This window comes from Stegostoma tigrinum, chromosome 11 (genome assembly GCF_030684315.1).
Source record: "Stegostoma tigrinum isolate sSteTig4 chromosome 11, sSteTig4.hap1, whole genome shotgun sequence".
NCBI lineage: Eukaryota > Metazoa > Chordata > Chondrichthyes > Orectolobiformes > Stegostomatidae > Stegostoma > Stegostoma tigrinum.
Genome location: NC_081364.1, coordinates 67609403 through 67636244, shown reverse-complemented (window position 1 = coordinate 67636244; position 26842 = coordinate 67609403). Strand labels below are relative to the sequence as shown.

General features: G+C 47.0%; 1 protein-coding gene across 2 annotated transcripts in view; it reads left to right on the top strand.

Annotated features, from left to right (window-relative positions):
• plxnd1 (plexin D1) overlaps window positions 1-26842 on the top strand; it is an 87110-nt gene that overhangs the window by 38824 nt on the left and 21444 nt on the right. For both annotated transcript variants that reach the window (XM_048547824.2, XM_048547823.2), the window contains exons 16-26: window positions 1261-1431; window positions 2082-2172; window positions 3207-3431; window positions 4098-4244; window positions 6591-6705; window positions 7673-7780; window positions 9946-10058; window positions 10823-10945; window positions 16448-16578; window positions 25307-25505; window positions 26132-26278. In XM_048547824.2, the coding sequence (XP_048403781.2) occupies window positions 1261-1431; window positions 2082-2172; window positions 3207-3431; window positions 4098-4244; window positions 6591-6705; window positions 7673-7780; window positions 9946-10058; window positions 10823-10945; window positions 16448-16578; window positions 25307-25505; window positions 26132-26278 (1570 nt within the window). The remainder of the gene's footprint in view (window positions 1-1260; window positions 1432-2081; window positions 2173-3206; window positions 3432-4097; window positions 4245-6590; window positions 6706-7672; window positions 7781-9945; window positions 10059-10822; window positions 10946-16447; window positions 16579-25306; window positions 25506-26131; window positions 26279-26842) is intronic.

Genomic DNA, 26842 nt, shown 5'->3' with positions numbered 1-26842 from the left:
GCTGGAGGAAGGTACAGACATCGATGACATAAAAGAGAGGACTAGAAGAGGTACGAATGGGCAAGGATCTGAATAGGGGCAGTACACAGCAGAGAGAGAGAGAATGCTTAAAATAAACACTAAAGAAAAATGCCAGCAAAGGAAAATGAATCAAAATGTTGGTGATCTGAAATGACTGACTTCGATATTGAACCCAGAAGGTTGTTAAATGTTTAATTGAAAGCTGTGGTGATGCTCCTTAAGCTTGCATTGGGCTTCACTAAAACAACACAGCAGACCAAGGACAGAGATGTTCATGTGAGGGCAAGGTAGAGGATTAAAATGATAGGGCCAACCTGAAACTCAGGGCTGTGTTTGCAGTCTGAATGGCGGTGTCCCATAAAGCAATTGCCCAGTCTGTGTTTGGTTTCTCTAACGTAGAGGAGATCACATTGCGAGGAACGAATAGACTAGATTGAATGAAGCACACTTAAACCATTTCTTCACCTGGAAAGGAGCGTTTGGAGCCTTGGGCAGTGAGGAGAAAAGAGGCCAAACAATGTCATCTCCTGCGATAGGATGAAGGAGTGAACTGGGGTATTTGGCCTGATCCATCCCCATGGAATGCTCACAAGGGAGAGGAGGGGCAGATGTGTTTGGTGGTGGCATCCCATTGGACCTGGAGGAAATGGAAGAGGACAATTCCTATGAAGAGGCTAAGGGGAAACCAGGGGCAGAGGGAGAAGGGGACTAGTAGTGGAAAATGGGTCTATCACTCAGAGCAAAGGAGAATCTCCACACCCTTCCACCCAGCGGCAATTTACCCGAGATCAGAGCAGTGCCTACTCAGTAGATACCCCTCCTATCGGCTCCCTAGTGACCCACAATTCAAAAAAGTCAGTACTAACTCCCTCCTCAAACTTTACCCTTAGATATCAACTCAGCTCTTAAACACCTGCTGATCTCTCCCTTACCAAAGCTACCTCAGTTCAAACTCTGTTACTATAAGCTACAGAGAAGACAGCGATGTTTTCAAACTGGCTTGCAATCCCAGTCTGAGTCCCCTTCTGAGGAATCCAGTCCCCTTCCAAGATGGGATCCAAGGGCTTCAGTCATGCTCCTCAAATAAGGTCTTCCCTGACCTGACAACCATCTTTTACTGTGTCAATCTTTCCAGTGGAGCTCCAGCCCCTTCCCAGGACTGAGGATTTGATCTGGAGCTTCAGTTATGCCAGATCAGCAATGGCGAGGATCTGATCATTTCTCCATCTCTTTGTTCAGACGGACAGGCAGGTCAATTGTCTGTGTGATGCCACCATTGTCCAATGCTGAGACTGCTGTTCCAATATGCGTGCAGTTTGAGAAGAAACATTGCATCAAGAAGAACCTGACCTTCTGGTACAGGGAAAACCCATTGATTGAAAGCATTAGCCCCAACACCAGCTACGTCAGGTAAGAGAGGAGTATGTGGAGATGAAATTGTTGGATTCACAGCTCGGAGTCAACATCCAATATGCCTCTGAAAGACATCCTCATAGTGGCTGACCTATTCCTATCAAACTCTCCGACTCCTTTGTACCAGTCCACTTGCAGCATGACATGCTGTTAGATTTGTGTTAATGCTTAGAACTGAAGCATGATTTCAGTTATAGTCCAGAGACTTGTGGCTGTAATGCAGAAAGATGCCAGGGGCTGTCTTTAAATACCTACGAACCTTTCAGGATTTTGTTCACCTCCCACTCACAGGGGCTAAATGTAAAGGTGTTGTCATCTGGAGACAATGATTGTCCACGTCGGGCAGATGAGATCGGGGTTAACAGCACTGCGGGACTATAAAGAAATGTCTCCCACTAGGAGCTATCACAGCAGAGTCATCGGAGTATTGCCTCTGTATTTGCAACCCGTATTGCTAGCTTGCAATTGATGCAGTTTTCTGTTGCTGATCTCACCAGCTACCCCAAATGTTTTGTCCAAGAGTAGCTCTTTTCCACCCACGGGGGTTTGGGGGCGTTGGGGGCTGTCCAATTCGGGAGGTGGGTGGGGGCGTGGGGTAGTTGTATTTATAACCCCTTCCTGTTGTAACCTCCTCCTTTGTCCCACAGTGGTGGAAGGCGAATTACAGTCACTGGACAGAGGTTCCACTTAGCTCAAACCATCCACATGGTTATCGAAGACGGTGGAAAAGTACAGTCAGTGAGTTTCTAACTCTGTCTGTAAGTGAACAGCCTCAGCACAGCCAGGATGGACGTGGCCAGGGTTCAGTTGGTTAAAGTTTGGGTTAAATATGGTTGTGGTGCTGCCGACCTGCATTGTGTACTTTCAATGGAAAGGTTTAATTTAAGAACACGCATGTGTGTGTCCAGAATGTTATTTAAAGGAATATTTTGGACTTCAGTGCTTTAGTGGCTAAATAATGGGGTTTTATTTACATCAAGTAGTGCTTTTATTAATGGATGGACTATGATCGACAGGGACAGGAAGGGATCTCTTGTGGTGTCCATACCTCTGAGCCAGGAGGCCTAGGTTCAAGTCCTACCAGTTCCAGATGCATGCCATAACACCCCTGAACAGGAACAGTGATGAGAAAAGACCTAGACAGAGGCATTGATGGAGACAGAGTGGTGACTGATAAACAGGAGGGGAATACTGTCTGTGAGAGAGGGCAGATACTGACGGAGAGAGAGGGGGTGGATACTGACAGAGAGAGTGTGAAGATATTGATGGAGAGAGGGGGGAGATACTGCCGGAGAGTATGTGGATACCTACAGAAAGAGAGAGGGACACTGATGGAGAGAGGGGGGGCATACTGACAGAGGGAGGTGGGATATTGAGAGAGAGGGGTCAATACTGGTGGAGAGAAACTGAAGATGCTGATGGAGAGAGAGCGATACTGACAGAGAGACAGCAATTCTAACGGTGAGAGGGACTATGCTGACAGGGAGAGAGTGGGATACTGATGGAGAGGAGCTTTTTACTGATGAAGAGAGAGGGTGATACTGACAGAGAGGGGAAATAGTGAGATAGGGGTATAAATGCAGAGAGAATGTACAAGGCCAGGGGAACGCGTGCATGGAGGAATGGAGGGGAGGGAGAGTGTTAGATGAGAGAAGAGAGAGAGATGGGGGAGAGAGTGAGAGAGGTAGAGAGGCAGAGAAAGAGAGAGGGGAGGAGAAAGGAGAGAGAGGTGGGTGGGAGTGTCACTGACATGTACAGTATTGTTTCTCCAGGTCTGTGCCATCGAGAGTGACTCCATGCTAACATGTCCATCACCTCCCTACTCAGTTTCCACGGTGAATGTTCACTTTGACATTAATGGGATTCGCTACAAAAAAGCAAGTCTGACGCGTGCCAGTGCAGCCTTTAGATTGCACTATTACAATGACCCCCATTTCTACCGCAAAGAGAAACTGATTAAACACCATAAGGGAGAGCCACTCACCCTGGTGATTGAGGTAAGAACACCCAGTTTTACCTTCACTCCCCAAAAGGAAGGTCTGCCCCTCAATCTCACACAAAGCCTACTAAGTCCAGGGACTATTCACAACTCACAGTCCGAGGTCACAGGGACCACCTGTAGACAGATAGAGGAGAGGTCAGCCAGGATTCCTGCTCCTGATCACTGTTCAGTGATCCCTGGGTTTGAGAGAGTTGGGGGGAAGTCAGCCTGGATTCCCGCTCCTGATCACTGTCCAGTGATCCCTGAGTTAGAGAGAGTTGAGGGAAATCAGCCAAGATTTTTGCTCCTGATCACTATAGTCACTCTTTCTCTCCCTTGTCACTTGGTCTGTATGTTACTGTGTTCTCTTTATCTCTGTCATAGTCTAGATTCTGTGGACACACTCTCTCTCTCTCTCTCTCTCTCTCTCTCTCTCTCTCTCACACATATACATGCATATATTCTTTCTCTCTCCCTCTTCCTCTCATTCCCTCCCTATCTCTTCTCACTCTCTCCCCTGTTTCTGTATATCTCTCTCCCTCCGTCTCTTTTCCTCTCTCTTTCCCTCCACTCCCCACTTTCTCTTTCTCTCTCCGCCCGCGCCCCCACCCCGCCTCAATCTCACTCTCTATACGTCTCGGTCTGTATTCTCATTGCGTCGTCATTTCTCTGTCACTTTCAGAAAGTACAAGATAACTTGAACCTGGCACCAGAAGAGTATAAAGTGATGATTGGCTCCTTCCCCTGTGATCTCTATGTTGTGAAGGGAAAGATTCACTGTTCGGTGAATGTCTCTCTGGAGTCCGATGAGAGACAGTTACCAGTGTCGGTGAGTGAGACAGTTACCGGATCCTTACACTGTGTGACTCCTGGGTCTGCACTCCCCAGTCGTCAGGGTCATCTTTCCTGTGTTTACCCCATCCAGCGCTGTTAGAATTTTATAAATTTCTATAAGATCTGTCCTCTTCCTCGGAACTCCGGCACATATTGTCCTAACCAGCCCAGTATCTGTTCATACGTCAGTCCTGCCATCCCAGGAATCAGTCTGGTAAACCTTCATTCCACATCCCTCCATCACCACAACACCCTTGCTCAGACAAAGAGACCAAACTACACACAATACGCCACATGTGGTCTCACTGATGCCCTGTATAATTACAGTAAGTCATCCCTGCTCCGGTACTCGAATCCTCTCGCTATGGAAGGTCGGCAAACCATTTACCTTCTTCACTGCTTGCTGCACCTACATGCTTACTGTCAGTAACTGGTGCGCAAGGACACCCCAGTCTTGCTGTACTTCCCTGTTTTCCAACCTATTGCCATTCTGATAATGATCTGCCTTCCTGTTTTTGCTCCCAAATTGGATATAATCCAGATTAAACTTCATCTGCTGTGCATTTATCCACTTACTCACCTTATCCAAATCTCACTGCAATGTCTCTGCATTCCCCTTACAGCTCCCCTCCCATCCAGCTTTGCGGTGTCTACAAATTTGGAGATATTAAATTTAGTTCCCGGATCTAATGCATTACTATATATTATGAGTAGCTGGGATCCTGGCACTGATCCCTGCAGTACCTCACCAGGCAGTACCCACTGTTTGGAAGAAGACACATTCTCCTCTTTGTTTCCTGTCTGCTAACCAGTCTGCTAATCCATGTCAGTACATGAACCCCAATCCCATGTACTTTAATCTTACACATTCATCTCTTGTGTGGTATTTTATTGAAAGCCTTCTGAAAGTCTTAGTGGACCACACCCGTTGGCTCCTCCTTATCAAAACTACTGGTTATGTTCTTGAAGAATTCCAGTAGATTGGCCATGCATTGCTTTCCCTTTTGTAAATCCATGCTGACTCTGTCTAATCCTGCCACTGCTTTCTAAGTGGTTTGCTGTTAAGTAGTTTATAATGAGCTCAAGTATTTGCCTCCTGATCAATATGCTGTCATACTGATGTCAGGCTAATTGTTCTGTAATTCCTGGATTTTATCTCGACTTGCCTTTTTAAACAAAGGGGCTATAGTAGCTACCCACCAATTCATAGGAACTGCTCTAGAATCTATAGAATCTTGACAGATGACCACCAATGTAAATGTATTGGGCGACTGAGTGCGCTGGCATGTAGATTTCAGGCCTTTGGAGTTTATCAGCCTTTAATCCCATCTATTTCTCCAACACCGCTACTATACTAATACCAATTTCTTTTAGTTCCTCTCCCTGACTAGATCCCAAAACTTTTAGTATGTTATTTGCACCCTCCTTTGTGAAGACTGAACTGAAGTATGCACTTAACTGGTCTATCATCTCTTTGTTCCCCCTTATAATTTCCCCTGTTTCTGACTGTAAGGGACCAACTGCCTTCTCTTCACATACCTGTTCCATGTATGTTCCTTGTAAGTTTACACTGGCAATTTATTTCTCCCTCTTAATCAAACCCTTTGTCCTTCTTTGCTGAAATCTAAATTGCTCCCAATCCTCAGGTCTGCTGCTTTTTTTTGGCCAATTTGTATGTTCCTTCTGTGGATCTGGTACTATCCCTAATTTCACTAATGGTCATGTCCGGGCCACCTGTCCCATTTTATTTATGTCAGAAGGGATGAAACAACTGTTGCAGTTCTTCCATGCACTGTTGAAACTTCTGGCATTTTTAACATCTCATCAAGTCGCATTCACCAATTTAGCCGTAGCCAGCTCAAGCCTCACAGAGTGATAATCGTACAGTACGGAAACACACTCTTCCTACCAACCATGCCGAATATCATCCCAAACTAAAGCAACCCCAACTGCCTGCTCCTGGTCCATATCCCTCCAAACCTTTCCTATTCATGTATCTATCTAAATGTCTTTTAGACGTTGTAATTGTACCCACATTCATCACTTCCTCAGGAAGTTCATTCCACACACGAATCACCCACTGTGTAAAAAATTTGCTTTTCACGTCATTAAATCTCCCTCCTCTCACCTTAAAAATGTGCCTCCCTAGTATTGAAATCCCCCATCCCAGGGAAAAGACAACTATAACACCTTGGCTTCCTTTTTTTAGGATCAAGACCTTGATCTCAGAATCAAACACGTCACTTTCTATTTTAAAGTTCATGTTGGTTTGATAAATGCTGGTGTACGTGAAGTTTGGCGCGCTGTTTCTTGTAACTAAGGAGTGAACGCTGTGTTGCAGGTACACGTGGGGAAATACAACGAGACCATTGCAATGGTTCAGTTGAGTGAGAGCGACTTTTCTATCATCATGTCCATTGTGGTGTGTGTTGTGTTGCTGCTGGCCTGTGCCATTGGTAAGAAATTACACCGCATGTGGTAAGAGGCAAAATGTCTCAGCAGCAAAGCAGGCCAGAAAGAGACTTAATGGGAAATGTACCTGGGGAGATTCTGTTTCACACAACAGGGGAATTTACATGAAATTAACAGCTTTGTAATGAATTCTGCTCATGCTTGTAGGCTGAAGCCTCAGTGAGGTCCAGTCCCCATGTACCTCCTGTCTGATGGACATGAGTAACTTGGCAGGGAATGGGAGTGGAGCCTGGAGCCTGTTGAATGCCAGTACAGGTTCTAGAGGCTGAATGGCATCCCCCATTCCTCACTGACATGGTTGAAGGGCTGAATGGCCTTATGCCATCTGTGTGCTGCTCTCTGTCTGTTTGATGAATTCCTCCAAAGCTCACCCTCTGCTTTGGGACTGTCAGAGCCTTCTTGTTGTGGCTGAGGAATCTCCGAAATGTAGCCCAATGTCTGGCATTTCTATCTGATATCCAGCAGTTCATCCCAATGTATGATACTTAATCCCAATATTCAGCAGTTTATGGGGAGGCAATGGCCTAATGATATTATCGCTGGACTGTTAATCCAGAAACCCGGATAATATCCTGGGGACCCCGGTTCGAACCCGCCACAGCAGATGGTGGAATTTGAATTCAATAAATATCTGAAATTAAGAGTCTAATGATGACCATGATTCCATTGCCGATTGTTGGAAAAACCCACGTGGTTCACTAATGTCCTTTAGAGAAGGAAACTGCCATCCTTACCTGGCCCGGCCTACATGTGACTCCAGGCCCACAGCAATGTGGGTGACTCTGAACTGGTCTCTGCACAATTAGGAATGGACAATAAATGCTGCCTAGCCAGCGATGTCCTCAACCTGTTAATGAATAAATAAAAAATCCCAATGTCCAACAATTTATCTCAATGTCTTGCAGTTTATCCTGATATCCTATATTTCCATGTGGACCTTATATTTTCCAGCTCTGGTCGTTTTTTGCACAAAGAGCAGACGTGCGGAGCGATATCGGCAGAAGACTCTGCTCCAGATGGAGGAGATGGAGGCTCAGATCAGGGAGGAGATCCGGAAAGGTACAGGGTCGGGAGCTGAGCTTTTCCCCCTTTGCATGTTCCTGGAGAGAAACGGACCAGTACAGTTCTTCCCATTGACTCGCTGACAAGCCAGACCTGCCTTATCAGTTTTGACTGGATTCGAGTTAGCCCAGTACAGCTTTGACAATGAAAGCTGAATCAAAATAAACATGCACACAGTTCACTGGAAAGAGTGCGCTAATAATGCTGCCTCGTTGTTCCCCGGTTAGAACACCGAAAATGCCTAATTCACTTACAAAAAAAGAAATTGTTGGAAAAACTCAACAGATCTGGCAGCCCTTGTGGAAAGAAATCAGAATTAACATCTTAGATCCAGTGTTCCTTCATGAGAATGACCAATTTACCTGCCTGACTGTTATTCAGGACAAAAGCAATTCACACCAGGTTTCAACATTAGCAGAAAAGTTGTAAAAGGCTTCACTTTACCGCGAAAGCCGAGAAAGGAAAAGATTTCTAATCTATCACTAAGTAACAGGTTATACCCCTTTAAAACTCAAATACATGCACAGTCAAATACAGTTAAGGCAGAGAAAAGACAAACCAATGACACAGATAAAAACAGAACAGTGTGAACAAAAAATGCCCAAAGATCTCAAGCCCAGATTTCGAAGGGAGGCTAAATTGTCTCATGCAGTTTTATTTAATTTTTCTCACTGATGACACATAGTTGTCAGTAGGGTGGTGGCCTTTCTTCAATTAGGAAGCTGTTCACATAGACCTAGGTCTTGTCCGTATTCTATCTTTATTGGTTATTCTGCATTTTTCCTGATGGAAACAAAAAGAGAGCAGGGTACTTGGATGACTTCTGTTTGCAGGTTTTGGCAGCTTTGCTAGTATGGCACTTGTAGCTTCAACCAGACAGAGGGCTGTTGTCAGGCAGAATTAGCCAAACTCCGAAAAATCTCTGTGCCGCTCTGTCTTAGATCCTCTCCCTCACTGCTTCAAAGAGCAACGTTGTATGACACAGCTCACAAAATGTGAAATGCTTGATGTTCAAGTTGCAAAGCACCCCCACCCGGTATTTGAGTCATAGCTGTTGCAACGTCCTCATCAGCTCATAGACCCAAAAATGAAAACTGATGAGGTCTCGTACATTATAATGTCAGGTTTTTGAAGGACTTCAGAACCTTGCCTATTTTGTGCTGGCTAAGCCGTGATTTGGATTTATTTACATATATGTTGTATAGGAGCAAAGTTTACAGTGTACAACAATTTATCTGAAATCTTTAATCCCATATACAGTGTAGTTAAAGAGAATCCAAACTCTTCATAGATTTTGAAGGTGAGATCTGTATTTGAGAATGTTTACACTGCAGTTGTGAGTCATAGAATCCTTAATGTGTGGAAGCAGGCCATTCAGCCCATTGAGTCCATAATGACCCTCCAAAGAGCATCCCATTCCGGTCCTATCCTCTCACCTATCCCTGTAACCCTGCATATCCTATAGCTAATCTACCTAACCTACATATCCTTGGACACTATGGGCAATTTAGTCAATGGTAACAAAGTGTGGAGCTGGATGAACACAGCAATGGTAGTTCTCTCTCTTCTCTCATGGAGGAGAATCATAGAATCATATAGCACAAAAGGAGCCTTTCAGCCAATTGTGTCTGTACTATCTACATTAGACCCTCTTTTCTGCACTAAGCTCATAGCCATGAATCTTATAAGACGTCATATGTTCATCCAAGTAGTTTTTAAAGGTTTTGAAGAGATTATGAGTTCAATTCCAGTTTTAGAGGCTTTAACCTTTAATTCGAGTGGACTCTCCATTGAGGACTGAGGAAGATCTGCTTAGCCAGAGATGCTATCTGACTGTTAACCAAACTCCCTCCGACTCTCTCAGACAGTTGGAAAAGATTCCACGGAGTTATTTTGAGAAACAGTGGAGGGGGTGTTCTGCCCCAAATCTAGGCTATCGGTCTCTGTCACACAAAACGATTACCTGGTAGTTATTGCATCGGCTGTCATGAGATCTTGCTGTGTACAACTTCTTTGCTGCATTTCCCACTTTGTATGTACCGCAACGGGCTTGACCATGCTTTATGTCCTCCTGTGGTTGTAAAAGTTGCTATATAATTTCAAACCTTTCTTGGATTTACTAACAGTCGGTCCTGACCTCTGGGATTTTCCTGTTGCTGTAGGTTTTGCCGAGTTACAGACCGACATGACGGACCTGACGAAGGAGTTAAACCGTAGCCAGGGAATCCCGTTCCTGGAGTACAAATACTTTGTCATCCGTACATTCTTCCCAAAGGTAGGTCCCCATGTGTCCTCCCTGTCTATCCCTCACACACAGTCAATGCTTCATGATAACCCCGTCTTTGTTTGTCTTTCCCACTCACTATCTCCTTTCTTTCAGCATGTTGTTCCACTCTCTCCATCCACCCCCAATCCGCACCTTGGCCATGTCTTCTCCTCCCATTCTTCCCTGCTTCATTTTGTCCTTCCTCCTCTCTTTCTTCTTTCTTCCTTCCCTCCCATAGATTCCTCCACTGATGTCATTTTTCTCTTCCCTCCTTCCTGTCTTGCTCATCTCTTTCTTCCTCTCACTGCTGCACCACCACACCCCATATGCTCACACCTTCCTCCCACTCACTTGTCTCTCCCTCTTTGTCACACCTCGCTTTCGCCTCACCCTCACATTGTCTTGACTGGGACTGGATTGAATTTGCCTGGGATTGGATTGGTTTTGACTGGAATGAGATTAATTTTGACTGGGATAGCATTTATTTTGACTGGGATTAAATTGACGTTGACGGATTGGGATTGGTTTGGATGGGATTGGATTTAATTAAGTCACAGGGAATGTTTATATCCTGCTCGGGTGTGATTTGGAAAGAGGTATGAAAATAATTGCCGGGGAGATAGCTGCTGAAGACACCTGTTGACAGTGGAGGGTAAACACAGACGGGAGGCTAACCAGCTCAGTCTGTACCAGACAGAGGAGATCTATTCAAAAGTTCGAGACTTTTCTAGTGTCTGTCATTGATAATCATCCAGTGCCGTCCTTTCTTCCAGTGCTCCATAGATACTGAAAGCCAGAGCTCAGAGCGTTTCCACCAGCTGACCTCTCAGTCCCGCATTGCAGCCATTTCTCCGAGCCCTCCAGAGAGCCACCCACTGCTACAGCCTGATTGGAAGGTGAGATTCGAATGGTGAACCACTGCACAACATCAGTGTGATGCCGAATCCTGCGGAGCTGGCTATGGTGTGACACTGGATCAAAATGACACACTTTTAGGGTGTCTTTGTATCCAGTGAGACTGATTTTTGTGCCCTTAAAGCCCCTGGAGTTGATAAAACTATGACTTTTAATGCGTTACGGGGTCTAGTGTTTTTGGTGACAGTCCCGGCCAACATCAGACTGACCCTACAGACATAGTTCAGGAACGCACTGGTTTTGAGAGGCACAGTCCAGATGAATTCACAGTACTTAAAGATGAATTTTCAGTGTCAGTGTGAAACTCAGAGTGGGTTGGGCCAGGGCAGACGCCTAGTATGAGGGAGCAAACATAAGAACATAAGAATTAGGAGCAGAAGTAGGCCATCCAGCTCCTCGAGCCTGCCCCACCATTTAATATGGTTGTAGCTGATCTTTGTGAGACTCAGCTCCACTTGCCCACCCAATCACCATAACCCTTAATTCTTTTACTGTTCAAAAATTTATCTAGCCTTGCCTTAAAAACATTCAGTGAGGTAGCTTCAACCACTTCACTGGGCAGGGAATTCCACAGATTCACAACCCTTTAGGTGAAGAAGTTCCTCCTGACCTCAGTCCTACGTCTGCTTCCCTTTATTTTGAAGCAATGCCCTAGTTTCACCTGCTAGCGGAAGCAAACTCCCTGCCTCCACCTTATCTATTCCCTTCATAATCTTATATGTTTCTATAAGATCTCCCCTCATTCTTCTGAATTCCAATGAGTATAATCCCAGTATATTCAGTCTCTCCTCATAATCCAACCCTGTCAACTCTAGAATCAACCGAGTGAATCTCCTCTGCAGCACCTCCAGTGCTAGTATATCTCTTCTCAAGTAAGGAGACCAAAACTGCTCACAGTACTCCAGGTGTGGCCTCACCAGGACCCTATACAGCAGCTGCATAGCCTCCCTGTTTTTAAACTCCATTCCTTAGCAATGACAGACAAAATTCCATTTTTAATTGCCTGTTGTACCTGCAACCCACCTTCAGTGATTCATGCTTAAGGACACCCAAGTCCCTCTGCACCGCAGCATGCTGAAATTTTTTGCCATTTAAAACATAGCCCATTTTGCTGTTATTCCTAACAAAATGGATGACCTCACACTTATCAACATTGTACTCCATCTGCCAGACGTTTGCCTACTCACTTAGACTATCTATGCCCCCCTGCAGACTTTCAGTGTCTTCTGCACACTTTGCTCTACCACTCACTTTAGTGTAATCTGCATATTTTGACACACCACACTTCATCCCTAACTCCAAATCATCTATGTAAATTGTAAACAATTGCGGTCCCAATACTGATCCCTGAGGCACACCACTAGCCACTGACCGCCAACCAGAAAAACACCCATTTGCACCTACTCTTTGCTTTCTACTGGTCAAACAATCCTGTATCCATGCCAATACATTACCTGTAATACCGTGCAATATTAACTTTTGGAGCAGCATTTGGTGTGGCATGCAGTCAAATGCCTTCTGGAAACCCAAATACACTATACCCGCAGGCTCCCCACTGCCCACGATGTAAGTAATGTCCTCAAAGAATTCCACCAAATTAGTTCAACTTGACCTCCTCTTCATGAACCTGTGCTGGGTGTTCCCAATGGGAGAATTTATATCCAGATATCTTGTTATTTCTTCCTTAATGATAGATTCAAGCATTTTCCCCAGTACCAAAATTAAGCTAACTGGCCTATAGTTACCTGCTTTTTGTCTTCCTCCTTTTACAAACAGTGGTGTCACATTGGATGTTCCAGTCTGTGGAAACCACTCCAAAGCCCTGTGAATTTTGGTAAATAATTAATAGTGCATTTACTATTGTCTCATCGCGTCTTTTAGTACCCTGGGATGCATTTCATCAGGGCCAGGAGACTTGTTTATCTTTAGCCCCATTAGCTTGCCCAGCACTGCCTTCTTAATGATAATGATAGTTTCTAGGTCCTCACCTGCTATAACCTTCTTGCCATTAGATTTCGGCATGTTGTTTGTGTCTTCCACTGTGAAGACCAACACAAAATAATTGTTTAATGTCTTGGCTATTTCCTCATTCCCAGTTATTAAATCGGCCTTCTCATCCTCTAAAGGACCAATGTCAACCTTTGCCACTCTTTTACGATTTACATATTTATAGAAACTTTTGCTGCCTGTTTTTATATTTTGAGCTAGTTTACTCTCATAATCCATCTTACTTTTCTGTATAACTTTTTTTGTGGCTTTCTGTTGGCCTTTAAAGATTTCCCAGTCTACTACTTCCCCACTAATTTTTGCTCTTTTGCACGTGTTTTTGTTCCAATCTGATACTTTCCTTTATTTCTTTAAACATCCGTGACGGGCTCTCTCTTTTCCTACACTTCTTCCTTATCACTGAAATATACTTCTGCTGAGCACTGTAAAAAATTGTTTTGAAAGTCCTCCATTGTTCCTCAATTGATCCACCATTAAGTTTTTGCTCCCATTCTACCTGAGCTAACTCCTGCCTCATTCCTTCATAGTCTCCTTTGTTTAAGCACAGGACATAGGTACTGGATTTAACCTACTCACGCTCCATCTGTATTTTAAATTCGACCATATTGTGATCACTCCTTCTGAGAGGATCCCTTACTGTGATATAATTAATTATTCCTGTCTCATTATGCAGGACTAGATCTAGGATAGCTTGCTCCCTCGTAGGTTCCATTACATATTGTTCAAGGAAATTATCGCGGATGCATTCTATGAACCCCTCCTCAAGGCTGCCATGACCGACCTGGTTTGTCCAATTGATATGTAGATTAAAATCCCCCATGATGATTGCTGTACCATTTTTATGTGCTTATCTATTATCTATGTTTATTGCCTGCCCCACCGCGATGTCATTATTTGGTGGCCTATAGACCACACTTATCAGTGACTTCTTCTCCCTGCCATTCCTAATTTCCACCCAAATGGATTCAAATTTTTGTTCAGTAGAACCTATATCATCTCTCACTACCGCCCTGATAGCATCCTTAAAAATCAGAGCAACACCACCTCCCTTACCTTCCTGTCTGTCCTTCCGAACAGTTTGATACCCCTGGATATTTAACTCCCAGTCAAGACCATCCTGTAACCACGTCTCTGTAATGGCCATTAAATCATACCCATTTGCCATGATTTGCACCATCAGCTCATCCACCTTGTTTTGACTATTCCGAGCCATACAGATACAGTGTCCTTATGCCAGTTTTGGCACCTTCTTTTTGAGTCCTATTAACTCTATTACTAACAGCTCTTGAGCTCTCCTTCCCTTTATCTTTTTTCATAACTTTCAATGGAGTTGAAGCTGCCTCGTCACTGGCTGACCTACTGCTTTGCCTTCCATTGATGGCTATTCTCCCTCTAAGCTCACTTCTCCCTTCCCCCGCACTTACTAGTTTAAAGTCCTATTGACCACCCTATTTACCCTTTTCCCCAGAACACTGGACCCGGCCTTGTAAAGGTGGAGTCCATTCCAGCAATATAGATCCCTCCTGTCCCAGAACCATGGAGCCAGTGTCCCATGAAAAGGAAAGCCTCTTTCCCGCACCACTCTTTTAGCCACGTGTTTACTTCCCTGATCCTCACCTCCCTATGCCAATTTGCACATGGCTCGGGCAGCAATGCAGATATTATCGCTCTTGAAGACCTGTTTTTGTTTTAATTTTGTTCCTAGCTTTTCACAACCCTGAACCAGGTCTTTGTCCCTCGTCCTGCCTACGTTGTTGGTACCTATGTAGATCGTCCCCCTCCCTCTCTATTATCCTCTCAAGCCAGTCAGAGATGTCTCGCACCCTGGCACCGGGCAGGCAACACAGCATGCGGGATTCTCTATTTATGTATTTATTGGGTGGAAGCTTATCTTCCCAGGCTGCCCTCGCACTTTCTCCCGAACTCCCGCTGCTGAAACAACTGAAAGGCCATAGCAGCTGTCTACACTGCTCCCAGTTCCAGGGCACTTGTGTGAATGTAAAGGGGCAACGGCAGTGTGGTGGCATCTCCTGGAGTGCCAGTTATGACTGTGGGGTGTGCATGACCTTGTACAGGGGCGTCTGGGGGGTATCTACACTCAGAGTGACCCTGTACCAGGGAGTGAGGGGGTTATTTACACTCGAAGTGACCCTGTACCGGGGAGTGAGGGGGTTATTTACACTCGAAGTGACCCTGTACCGGGGAGTGAGGGGGTTATTTACACTCGAAGTGATCCTGTACCAGGGTGTGAGGGGGTTATTAACACTCGGAGTGACCCTGTACTGGGGTGCGATGTGATTATTTACATTCGGAGTGACCCTGTACTGGGGTGGCAGGGGTGAGTGAGGAGGGGTGTATTTACTCAGAGTGACCCTGTAGTGGGGCAGTAGGGGTGAGCGAGGAAAGGTGGGTATTTACTCAGAGTGATCCTGTACTGGGGCAGTGCGGGTGAGTTAGGGAGGGTGGGTATTTATTCAGAGTGACCCTGTACTGGGGCAGTAGTGGGGAGGGTGAGGGAGGGTGGGTCTTTAATCAGAGTTACCCTGTAGTGGGGCTGTAGGGGGAAACGAGGGAAGGGGGTATTTAATCAGAGTTACACTGTAGTGGGGCAGTAGGGGTGAGCGAGGGAAGGGAGTTATTTACTCAGAGTTACCTTGTAATGGAGCAGTAGGGGTGAACAAGGGAGGGGTGTATTTACTCAGAGCGACGCAGTACTGGGGTGGCGGGGGTGAGCGAGGGAGGGGGGGTATTTAATCAGAGTGACCCTGTTTCATGTTACAGTTGTATAAAACTTTTGTTCGGCCACATTTACAGTTCTGGTCACCACGTTACCAAAAGGATGTAGATGCTTTGGAGAGGGTGCAGAGCAGGTTCACCAGGATGTTGCCTGATATGGAGGGCACTAACTATGAAGAAAGCTTGAGTAGATTAGAATTATTTTTATTAGAAAGATGGAGATTGAGGGGGGACCTGATTGAGGTCTACAAAATCATGAGGGGTATAGACAAGGTGGATAGCAAGAAGCTTTTTCCCAGGGTGGGGCACTCAATTACTAGGGGTCATGAGCTCAACGTGAGGGGAGGGAAGATTAAGGGAGATATGTGCGGAAAGTTCTTTACACAGAGGGTGGCGGGTGACTGGAACACGTTGCCAATGGAGGTGGTAGATGCAGACATGTTAGTGCCTTTTCAGATGTATCTAGACAGGTACATGGATGGGCGGGGAACAAAGGGATACAGACCCTTAGAAAATAGATTATAGCCTTAGACAGGGGATCCTCGATCGGTGCAGGATTGGAGGGCTGGAGGGCCGAAGGGCCTGTTCCTGTGCTGTAATTTTCTTTGTTCTTTGTTCTACTGGGGCAGTAGGGGTGAGCGAGGGAGGGGGTGTATTTACTCAGAGTGACCACATTAAGGCCCTGTCCCCAGTGTGACTGGAAGCTGATGTCTAAGACCTCCACTTTGCCCTTCCTATAGGTTCCTGAAAACTGTCGCCAGAACATGGAGGAAGGGATCAGCCTCTTCTCACTGCTCCTCAACAACAAACATTTCCTTATTACCTTTGTCCATGCTCTTGAACAGCAGAAGGATTTTGCAGTACGGGACAGGTAGGTACACCCTGAGGCTGGCTGTCTCTGACAAGACCATTCACTACCCTGTGCTAGCGCCAGTCTCTACCCATGCTCCTTTCTCAGGGTGCTAGGAGTCACCACTACTGTTGGACTGCAGTCATACAGAGGGCAAGGGCAGAGTCTCCTTCAGTTCCTCTGTTACCCCCACCCTCCCCAACCCTATGCCCTGTCTAGGTAACCCCCATCCCTGTACCCTGTCTCTGTAACCTCCCATCCTTATGGCCTGTCTCTGTAACCCCTATCCCAATGCCCTGTCTCTGTAACACCCACTCCCCTACCCTGTCTGTGTTACTCCCATTCCTGTACCCTGTCTCTGTAACCCCCATCCCTGTACCCTGTGTCTGTAACCCCCATTCCTGTGCTATGTTTCTCTGTTACCCTCATCCCTATGCCCTGTCTCTGTATCCCTTATCCCTGTACCCTATCTCTGTAACACACCCACTCCCCTACCCTGTCTGTGTTACTCCCATTCCTGTACCCTGTCTCTGTCATCCCCAGTCCTATGCTATGTTTCTCTGTAACCCCCATCCCTATGCCCTGTCTCTGTATCCCCTACCCCTGCACCCTGTCTCAGTTACCCCCATTCATGCACTGTCTCTGTAAGCCCCATCCCTGTACCCTCTCTCTGTAACATCCATCCCTATGCCCTGTCTCTGTAACCTGTCTCAGTAACCCCCCTCCCTACGCCCTGTCTCAGTAACCTGTCTCAGTAACCCCCCTCCCTATGCCCTGTCTCTGTAACCTGTCTCAGTAACCCCCCTCCCTATGCCCTGTCTCTGTAACCTGTCTCAGTAACCCCCCTCCCTATGCCCTGTCTCTGTAACCTGTCTCAGTAACCCCCCTCCCTATGCCCTGTCTCTGTAACCTGCCTCAGTAACACCCCTCCCTATGCCTTGTCTCTGTAACCTGTCTCAGTAATCCCCATCCCTATGCCCTGTCTCTGTAACCTGTCTCAGTAATCCCCATCCCTATGCCCTGTCTCTGTAACCTGTCTCAGTAATCCCCCTCCCTATGCCCTGTCTCTGTAACCTGTCTCAGTAACCCCCCTCCCTATGCCCTGTCTCTGTAACCTGTCTCAGTAACCCCCCTCCCTACGCCCTGTCTCTGTAACCTGTCTCAGTAACCCCCCTCCCTATGCCCTGTCTCTGTAACCTGTCTCAGTAACCCCCCTCCCTATGCCCTGTCTCTGTAACCTGTCTCAGTAACCCCCCTCCCTATGCCCTGTCTCTGTAACCTGTCTCAGTAACCCCCCTCCCTATGCCCTGTCTCTGTAACCTGCCTCAGTAACACCCCTCCCTATGCCTTGTCTCTGTAACCTGTCTCAGTAATCCCCATCCCTATGCCCTGTCTCTGTAACCTGTCTCAGTAATCCCCATCCCTATGCCCTGTCTCTGTAACCTGTCTCAGTAATCCCCCTCCCTATGCCCTGTCTCTGTAACCTGTCTCAGTAATTCCCATCCCTATGCCCTGTCTCTCTAACCTGTCTCAGTAACCCCCCTCCCTGTGCCCTGTCTGTGTTACTCCCATTCCTGTACCCTGTCTCAGTAACCCCCCTCCCTATGCCCTGTCTCTGTAACCTCCATCCCTGTACCCTGTCTGTAACCCCCATGCCTATGCCCTGTCTCAGTAATCCCCATTCCTTGGCCCTGTCTCTGTAACCCCCATCTCTTTACCCTGGCTCAGTTACCACCATCCCTATGCCCTGTCTCTGTAACCCCCATCTCTTTACCCTGGCTCAGTTACCACCATCCCTATGCCCTGTCTCTGTAACCCCCATTCCTCTAGACTGTCTCTGTTACCCCCTTTCCTGTACCCTCTCTCTGCAACCCCTATCCCTATGCCCTGTCTCTGTGTCCCTTATCCCTGTACCCTGACTCTGTAACACCCACTCCCCTACCCTGTCTGTGTTACTCCCATTCCTGTACCCTGTCTCTGTAACCCCCATCTTTATGCCCTGGCTCTGTAACCCCCATTCCAATGCCCTGTTTCTGTAACCCCATCCCTGTACCCTCTATCTGTAACCCCCATCCCTGTGCCCCATTTCTGTAATCCCCTTCCCTGTACTCTGTCTCGGTAAGCCCTCATCCCTATGCCCTGTCTCACTTAGCCCAATTCCTATGCCCTGACTCTGTAGCCCCCATTCCTGTATTGTGTCTCTGTAACCCCCGTCCCTATGCCGTGTTTCAGTTACTCCCATTCTTATGCCCTGTCTCTGTAACCCCCATTCCTGTACCTTGTCTCTGTAACTCCTTTCCCTATACCGTCTTAGTTACCCCCATTCCTGTGCCTTGTCTCTGTAACCCCCATCTCTGTACCTTCTTGCTGTAACCCCCATCCCTATGCCCTTTCTCAGTTAGTCCCCATCTGTATGCCCTGTCTCTGTAACCCCCATCCCTATGTCTGTCTCAGTTACCCCCCCATGCCTATGTTCTGTCTCTGTCACCCCCACCCTCCCCCATCCCAAGCCCTGTCCCGGTCAACCCCCATCCCTTTGCCCAGTCTCAGTTACCCCACCCATACCCTGCCTCTGTTACCCCCTATCCCTATGCCCTGTCTCAGTTTTACCCCCCATCCCTGTGTCATGTCTCTCTGTTATCTCCCATCCCTATGTCCTGTCTCTGTTACCATCCCCCATCTGTGTACCCTGTCTCTGTTACTCCCCCATTCCTGTCCTGTGTTTCTGGTTGCAGCAGCAGCGCAAACGGGAGCTTCGACCAGGGGCCTGTCAGGAAGCCGGTGAGTCAGAGATGTTGAATCTTTAAAAAGCTTACCTCGAGCGTCGTGAATAAGCGGAGCGTACGCTGAGCAGGAGCGGACACGGGACCTCTGAGTAAGTGAGGTAATATATTTGTGTTGGTTGCATTACCCGAAACACTACTCGGGTAGTGTCTCCCACCCATCCTCCTCCTCGAACCAAAAAAATGGTTCTGTGCGACAGATTGGTAAGTTTATGTTTTATTCTTTATTTTTCATCAGTCTCTTTGGGAATTTAGAATAATGGGAACGGAGGTCAGGGCAGTTGAATGCTCCTCCTGCAGAATGTGGGAGATAAGGGTCACCACTAGTGTCCCTGCTGACTACATCTGCGGGAAGTGCACCCAACTCCAGCTCCTTGAAAACCACGTTAGGGAACTGGAGCTGGAGCTGGATGAACTTCGGATCATTCGGGAGGCAGAGGGGGTTATTGAAAGGAGTTACAGGGAGGTAGTCACTCCTCAGGTACAAGAAAAAGGCAGATGGGTTACAGTCAGGGGACGGAAAGGGAACCGGCAGGCAGAGCAGGGATCCCCTGTGGCCATTCCCCTCCACAATAAGTATACCGTTTTGGATACTGTTGGGGGGGACGACTTACCAGGGGAAAGCAGTGGGGCACAGGTCTCTGGCACAGAGTCTGTCCCTGCTGCTCAGAAGGGAAGGGGGAAGAGGAGCAGAGCAGTAGTCATTGGGGACTCCATAGTTAGGGGGACAGATAGGAGGTTCTGTGTGGGGACGAGAGAGATTCACGGTTGGTGTGTTGCCTCCCAGGTGCCAGGGTGCGTGATGTCTCTGATCGTGTTTTTGGGATCCTTAAGGGGGAGGGGGAGAAGCCCCAAGTTGTGGTCCACATTGGCACCAACGACAGAGGTAGGAAGAGAGATGGAGATTTAAGGCAGAAATTCAGGGAGCTAGGATGGAAGCTGAGAGCTAGGACGAACAGAGTTGTCTCTGGTTTGATGCCCGTGCCATATGCTAGTGAGGCGAGGAGTAGGGAGAGAGAGGAGTTGAACATGTTGCTACAGGGATGGTGCAGGAGGGAGGGTTTTGGATTCTTGGATTTTTGGGGCTCTTTCTGGGGTAGGTGGGACCTCTACAAGCAGGATGGTCTTCACCTGAACCAGAGAGGTACCGATATCCTGGGGGGGGACTTCACTAAGGCTATTCAGGTGCGTTTAAACTAATTCAGCAGGGGGATGGCAACCAAAATTGTAGTTCGAGCAAAGAGAAGGTTGAGAGTAGGGAGGTCCAAAATAAAGTTTCAGGGATGCAAGATGGCACCGGCAAGCAAGAAGTTGGTTTGAAGTGTGTCTACTTCAACGCCAGGAGCATCCAGAATAAGGTCGGTGAACTTGCAGCATGGGTTGGTACCTGGGACTTCGATGTTGTGGCCATTTCGGAGACATGGATAGAGCAGGGACAGGAATGGTTGTTGCAGGTTCCGGGATTTAGATGTTTCAGTAAGAACAGAGAAGATGGTAAAAGTGGGGGAGGTGTGGCATTGTTGGTCAAGGACAGTATTACAGTTGCAGAAAGGATGCTTGGGGACTCATCAACTGAGGTAGTATGGGCTGAGGTTAGAAACAGGAAAGGAGAGGCCACCCTGTTGGGAGTTTTCTATAGGCCTCCGAATAATCCCAGATATGTAGAGGAAGGGATAGCAAAGATGATTCTCGATAGGAGTGAGAGAGACAGGGTAGTTGTCATAGGGGACTTCAACTTTCCAAATATTGACTGGGAACAGATAGTTTGAGTACTATAAATGGGTCAGTTTTTGTCCAGTGTGTGCAGGAAGGCTTCCTGACACAGTATGTAGATAGGCCAACAAGGGGCGAAGCCACATTAGATTTGTTACTGGGTAATGAGCCTGGCCAGGTGTTAGATTTGGAAGTAGGTGAGCACTTTGGTAATAGCGATCACAATTCTATTATGTTTACTTTAGTGATGGAAAGGGATAGGTGTATACCACTGGGCAAGAGTTATAGCTGGGGGAAAGGCAATTACGATGAGATTAGGCAAGATTTAGGGAGCATATGATGGGGAAGGAAACTGCAGAGGATGGGCACATTAGAAATGTGGAGCTTATTCAAGGAAAAGCTCCTGTGTGTCCTCGATAAGAATGTACCTGTCAGGCAGGGAGGAAGCTGTGGGGTGTGGGAGCCGTGGTTTACGAAGGAAGTGGAATCTCTGGTCAAGAGGAAGAAGAAGGCTTATGTTAGGATGAGATGTGAAGACTCAGTTAGGGCACTTGAGGGTTACAGGTAGCCAGGAAAGACCTAAAGAGAGAACTCAGAAGAGCCAGGAGGAGACATGAAAAGTTGCTGGCGGATAGGATCAGGGTAAACCCTAAGACTTTCTATAGGTATTTAAGGAGTAAAAGAATGCTGAAAGTAAGATTAGGGCCAATCGAGATTAGTAGTGGGAAGTTGTGTGTGGAGTCAGAGGAGATAGGGGAAGCACTAAATGAATATTTTTCGACAGTATTCACTCTAGAAAATGACAATGTTGTCGAGGAGGATACTGAGATACAGGCGACTGGACTAAGTGGGAATTGAGGTTCACAAGGAAGAGGTATTAGAAATCCTACAGAGGGTGAAGACAGATAAGTCCCCTGGATTGGATGGGATTTATCCTAGGATCCTCTGGGAAGCCAGGGAGGAGATTGCCGAGCCTTTGGCGTTGATCTTTAACTCGTCATTGTCTACAGGAATAGTGCCAGACAACTGGAGGATAGCAAATGTGGTTCCCCTGTTCAAGAAGAGGAGTAGAGACAACCCTGGTAATTATAGACCAGTGAACCTTACTTCAGTTGTTGGTAAATTGTTGGAAAAGGTTATAAGGGATAGGATTTATAATTGTCTAGAAAAGAATAATTTGATTAGAGATAGTCAGCACGGTTTTGTGAAGGGTAGGTTGTGCCTCACAAACCTTATTGAGTTCTTTGAGAAGGTGACCAAACAGGTAGATGAGAGTAAACCGGTTGATGTGGTGTATATGGATTTCAGCAAGGCCTTTGATAAGGTTCCCCACAGTAGGCTATTGTACAAAATGCGGAAGAATGGGATTGTGGGAGATATAGCAGTTTGGATCGGAAATTGGCTTGCTGAAAGAAGAGGGTGGTAGTTGATGGGAAATGTTCATCCTGGAGACCAGTTACTAGTGGTGTACCGCAAGGGTCAGTGTTGGGTCCACTGCTGTTCGTCATTTTTATAAACGACCTGGATGAGGGCGTAGAAGGATGGGTTAGTAAATTTGCAGACGACACCAAAGTCGGTGGAGTTGTAGACAGTGATGAAGGATGTTGTAGCTTACAGAGAGACATAGATAAGCTGCAGAGCTGAGCTGAGAGGTGGCAAATGGAGTTTAATGCAGACAAGTGTGAGGTGATGCACTTTGGTAGGAGTAACCGGAAGGCAAAGTACTGGGCTAATGGTAAGATTCTTGGTAGTGTAGATGAGCAGAGAGATCTCGGTGTCCATGTACACAGATCCTTGAAAGTTGCCACCCAGGTTGACAGGGTTGTTAAGAAGGCATACAGTGTTTTAGCTTTTATTAATAGAGGGATCGAGTTCTGGAACCAAGAGGTTATGCTGCAGCTGTACAAAACTCTGGTGCGGCCGCACTTGGAGTATTGCGTACAGTTCTGGTCACCGCATTATAAGAAGGATGTGGAAGCTTTGAAAAGGGTGCAGAGGAGATTTACTAGGATGTCGCCTGGTATGGAGGGAAGGTCTTACGAGGAAAGGCTGAGGGACTTGAGGCTGTTTTCGTTAGAGAGAAGAAGGTTGAGAGGTGACTTAATTGAGACATGGAAAATAATCAGAGGGTTAGATAGGGGGGATAGGGAGAGCCTTTTTCCTAGGATGGTGACGGTGAGCATGAGGGGGCATAACTTTAAATTGAGGGATGAAAGATATAGGACAGATGTCAGAGGTAGTTACTTTACTCAGAGTAGTAAGGGAATGGAATGCTTTGCCTGCAAACGGTAGTAGATTCGCCAACTTTAAGTATATTTAAGTCGTCATTGGACAAGCATATGGACGTACATGGAATAGTGTAGGCTAGATTGGTATGACAGGTTGGCACAACATTGAGGGCCGAAGGGCCTGTACTGTGCTGTAATGTTCTATATTCTATGTTCTCTGTTACTCGCTCATCCCTGTGCTCTGTCTCTATTATCTCCCATCCCTGTGCCATGCCTCTGTTACCTTCCCCCTACTCCCCAATCTCTATTACCCTGGCTAGCTCAGTTGGGTGAACAGCTGGTTTGTGATGCAGAGCGACACTAACAGTGTGTGTTCAATTCCTACACCAACTGGGGACACCATGAAGGGCTCTCCTTCTCAACCTCTCCCCTTGACTGAGGCATGGTGACCATTGGGGTGAACCACCATGTGCCGTCTCCTTCCAATGAGAGAGCAGCCCTATAATTCTCTGAGATGTTACCGTAGAGTACAAGAGCAGGGAGGTGATGTCAAAATGGTACCAGAGCCTTGTTTAATTTCAGTATTGCATACCGCTGTGGGCAACATATTATAGGATAGATGTGAATATATTGGAGAGAAAAAGAGAGAGACAGAGCTGAAGTGATTTACGAAAATAGTTCAGAGAATGAGAAACAATGAAAATATGAGCAACAGTAGACCCTTTGAGCCTGCTTTGCCATTCAAGAGAATAATCCAGCTCAGTACCTATTCCTGCTCTCGCACCTTTGGTCCCTTTCGGCCCATGAACTATATCAGACTCCTTCTTGAAAATATTCAATGCCTTGGCCTCAATCTCTGTCTGTGGCAGAGAATTCCACAGGCTCCCAACTCTCTGGGTCAAGACACTTCACCTCGTCTCAGTCTGAAATCTACACTTCTACGTCCACCTTTACCTCTCACTGTGTCAGATAGGCAGCCAACAACATCAAAAACCCCTCTTCCCCACCCCCCACCCCCACCTCCATGTTTCTGTCCCTCCCCACCTCTTCTGCCCCAACCTTGGGCAGAAGATACAAAAGCTTAAACACACGGCCCGACAGATTCAAGAACAGCATTCTGAGCAAGGGTGACCCCACCTGAAACTTTAACTCTGATTTCTCTCCATAGATGCTGCCAGACCTGCTGAGCTTTTCCAGCAATTTCTGTTTTAGGTTCAAGAGCAGCGTCTTTCCCCATTGTTATCAGCTTATGAATGGACCTCCCCAGCTTCCAATTTAGTGTTTATCTCGCTCTTTGTACACCATCTCTGCAGCTGTGACACAGTATTTTTGCTCTGTTCTATTGCCATTATGTAGTTTGTATGGTACGATCTGCCAAAACAAAACTGTTCACTGTACCAAAGTCCGTGTGTCAATGATAAATCAAATCAAATTAAATCAAAATGGCCCACCCCAAATCCTTAAACTGCGACCCCTGGTTCTGGACTCCCCAGTCATCAGGAACATCCTTCCTGTATTTACCCTGTTCCACTCATGTTAGAATTTTGCAGGCTATTGGAAACTTCAGCTATGAGGATAGGGTACAGAAAGTTGGCACTGTGTTCACTGGAGAGAGAGAGGGCTGAGAGGAGATTTGCTGGGGGCTTTCAAAATTCACATGGAGAGTGGATAAGGAGAAATCGTTCCTGCCTGTGAAAGGAACAAGGAAAACAGGGGATAGATTCAACAATGATGCTCAAACAGAGCAAAGTGGGAATGAGAGAACAATCTTTTCCAAGTAGTGAACAATCAGGGTGTTAAGTGCACAGTCTGGAAACGTGGGGGAGGCGGGTTCAATCCAGGCATTCAAGAGGGGCATTGAGTGGTTATTTGAGTAGAAATGGCAAACAGGGAATGGGCAAAGGCTGCTGATTGGCACTAGGATTAGGGCTGGAATGGCCTCTTCCCACACCATAATGATTCTGTGATCTGGGGATAACACTGCGTGCTGTTTGTTCCCCCGCCCCCACCCCCACCGCTGCCCAGGTGTAATTTGGCTTCTTTACTGACCATCGCACTGCACGGGAAGCTGGAATACTACACCAGCATCATGAAGGAGCTGCTCGTCGACCTCATCGATGCGTCAGCCTCCAAGAACCCCAAGCTAATGTTACGGCGGACGGAGTCGGTGGTGGAGAAGATGCTCACCAACTGGATGTCCATCTGTATGTACAGCTTCCTCAAGGTACAGACTGACAGCCATTAGTGAGCCCTGCCCTCTGCCCCACAAATGCAGGTCCACTGAGAAACACAGACACCACCCCCTCGCCCTATCCAGGGACTGGAGAACACTATGACGGGCACTGGAACCGCTGGTGCTGACTGGTAGTACTGTACCCAGTGATGTTGTACTTAGTGCTGCTGTAACCATTGGCTCTAATCATTGAGGCTATGCCCACTGGCACCATAACCACTGGCACTAGTTGAAGACATTGTACTCGGTACCGCTGTACCCATTGATGCTGTGCTCATTAGGATTGTAACTCGTGACAGCATAAGCACTGTCGCTAACCAGTGATACTGTGCTGGGTGACACTATAGTTAGTGACACATTGCCCAGTGATGCTGTATGCAAGTGATGCTGTGCTGGGTGACACAGTAGTTGGTGACACAGTGCCCAGTGACGCTGTACCCAGTGATGCTGTGCTGGGTGTCACTGTAGTTAGTGACACAGTACCCAGTGACTCTGTACTCAGTGATGCTGTTGCCCGTGGCAGTCACACTGTCGTGTGATGCTGAGCTGTCATATGGATGTAACAGTCACTCTCCCTTGAACTGTACCTTTCACCGTCTGTGTGTACTGGATTACAGGACACTGTGGGAGAGCCTTTCTTCTTATTACTGTGTGCCATGAAGCAGCAAATAAACAAAGGCTCAGTGGATGCCATTACAGGAAAAGCTCGATACACCCTGAATGAAGAGTGGCTCCTCAGGGAGAATATTGAAGCGAGACCGATGGTAAGAAACGAGCAGAGCACCATGGACTGGACAGGAACGGCGGGGAGGCGAACAGTGTGTGCTGGACAGGAACAAAGGGTAGGGAGTGGAAGGGAAGGGAGGGGAACACTGTAGACTGGACAGAAACAGGAGAAGGGAACCCAGTGGAGTGGAATACAGTAGTGGCGGGAGTGGGGGGTGGGGGGTGGGGGGGGGGTGGGTGGGTTGTGAACAGCTTATGAATAGAGTGGAACACTGACTGATGTTCAGTCTCATAGTTCTCCTGGGTGCTAACAATGCTTTGGGGTTGAGGATAGGTTTTGGAGATTATGGCAAGAGGCTGGGAGTACAGTTCAGTCTCAGAGTTGGGATTGATATGCCCCTGTTGACACGGGGAGTGTAAATGCAGCGTGACCTGTTTATGCAGCGTTTCCTCTGCATGGAGACTCCATAGAACATTCCACTCAGACCCCCGCAATTACCCTGTATTTCCCGTGACCAGTGCACCTAGCCTACGCATCCCTGGATACTATGGGCCATTTAGCACCTAGTCCACCTAATACAGGTAACCTGCACGTCCTTGAA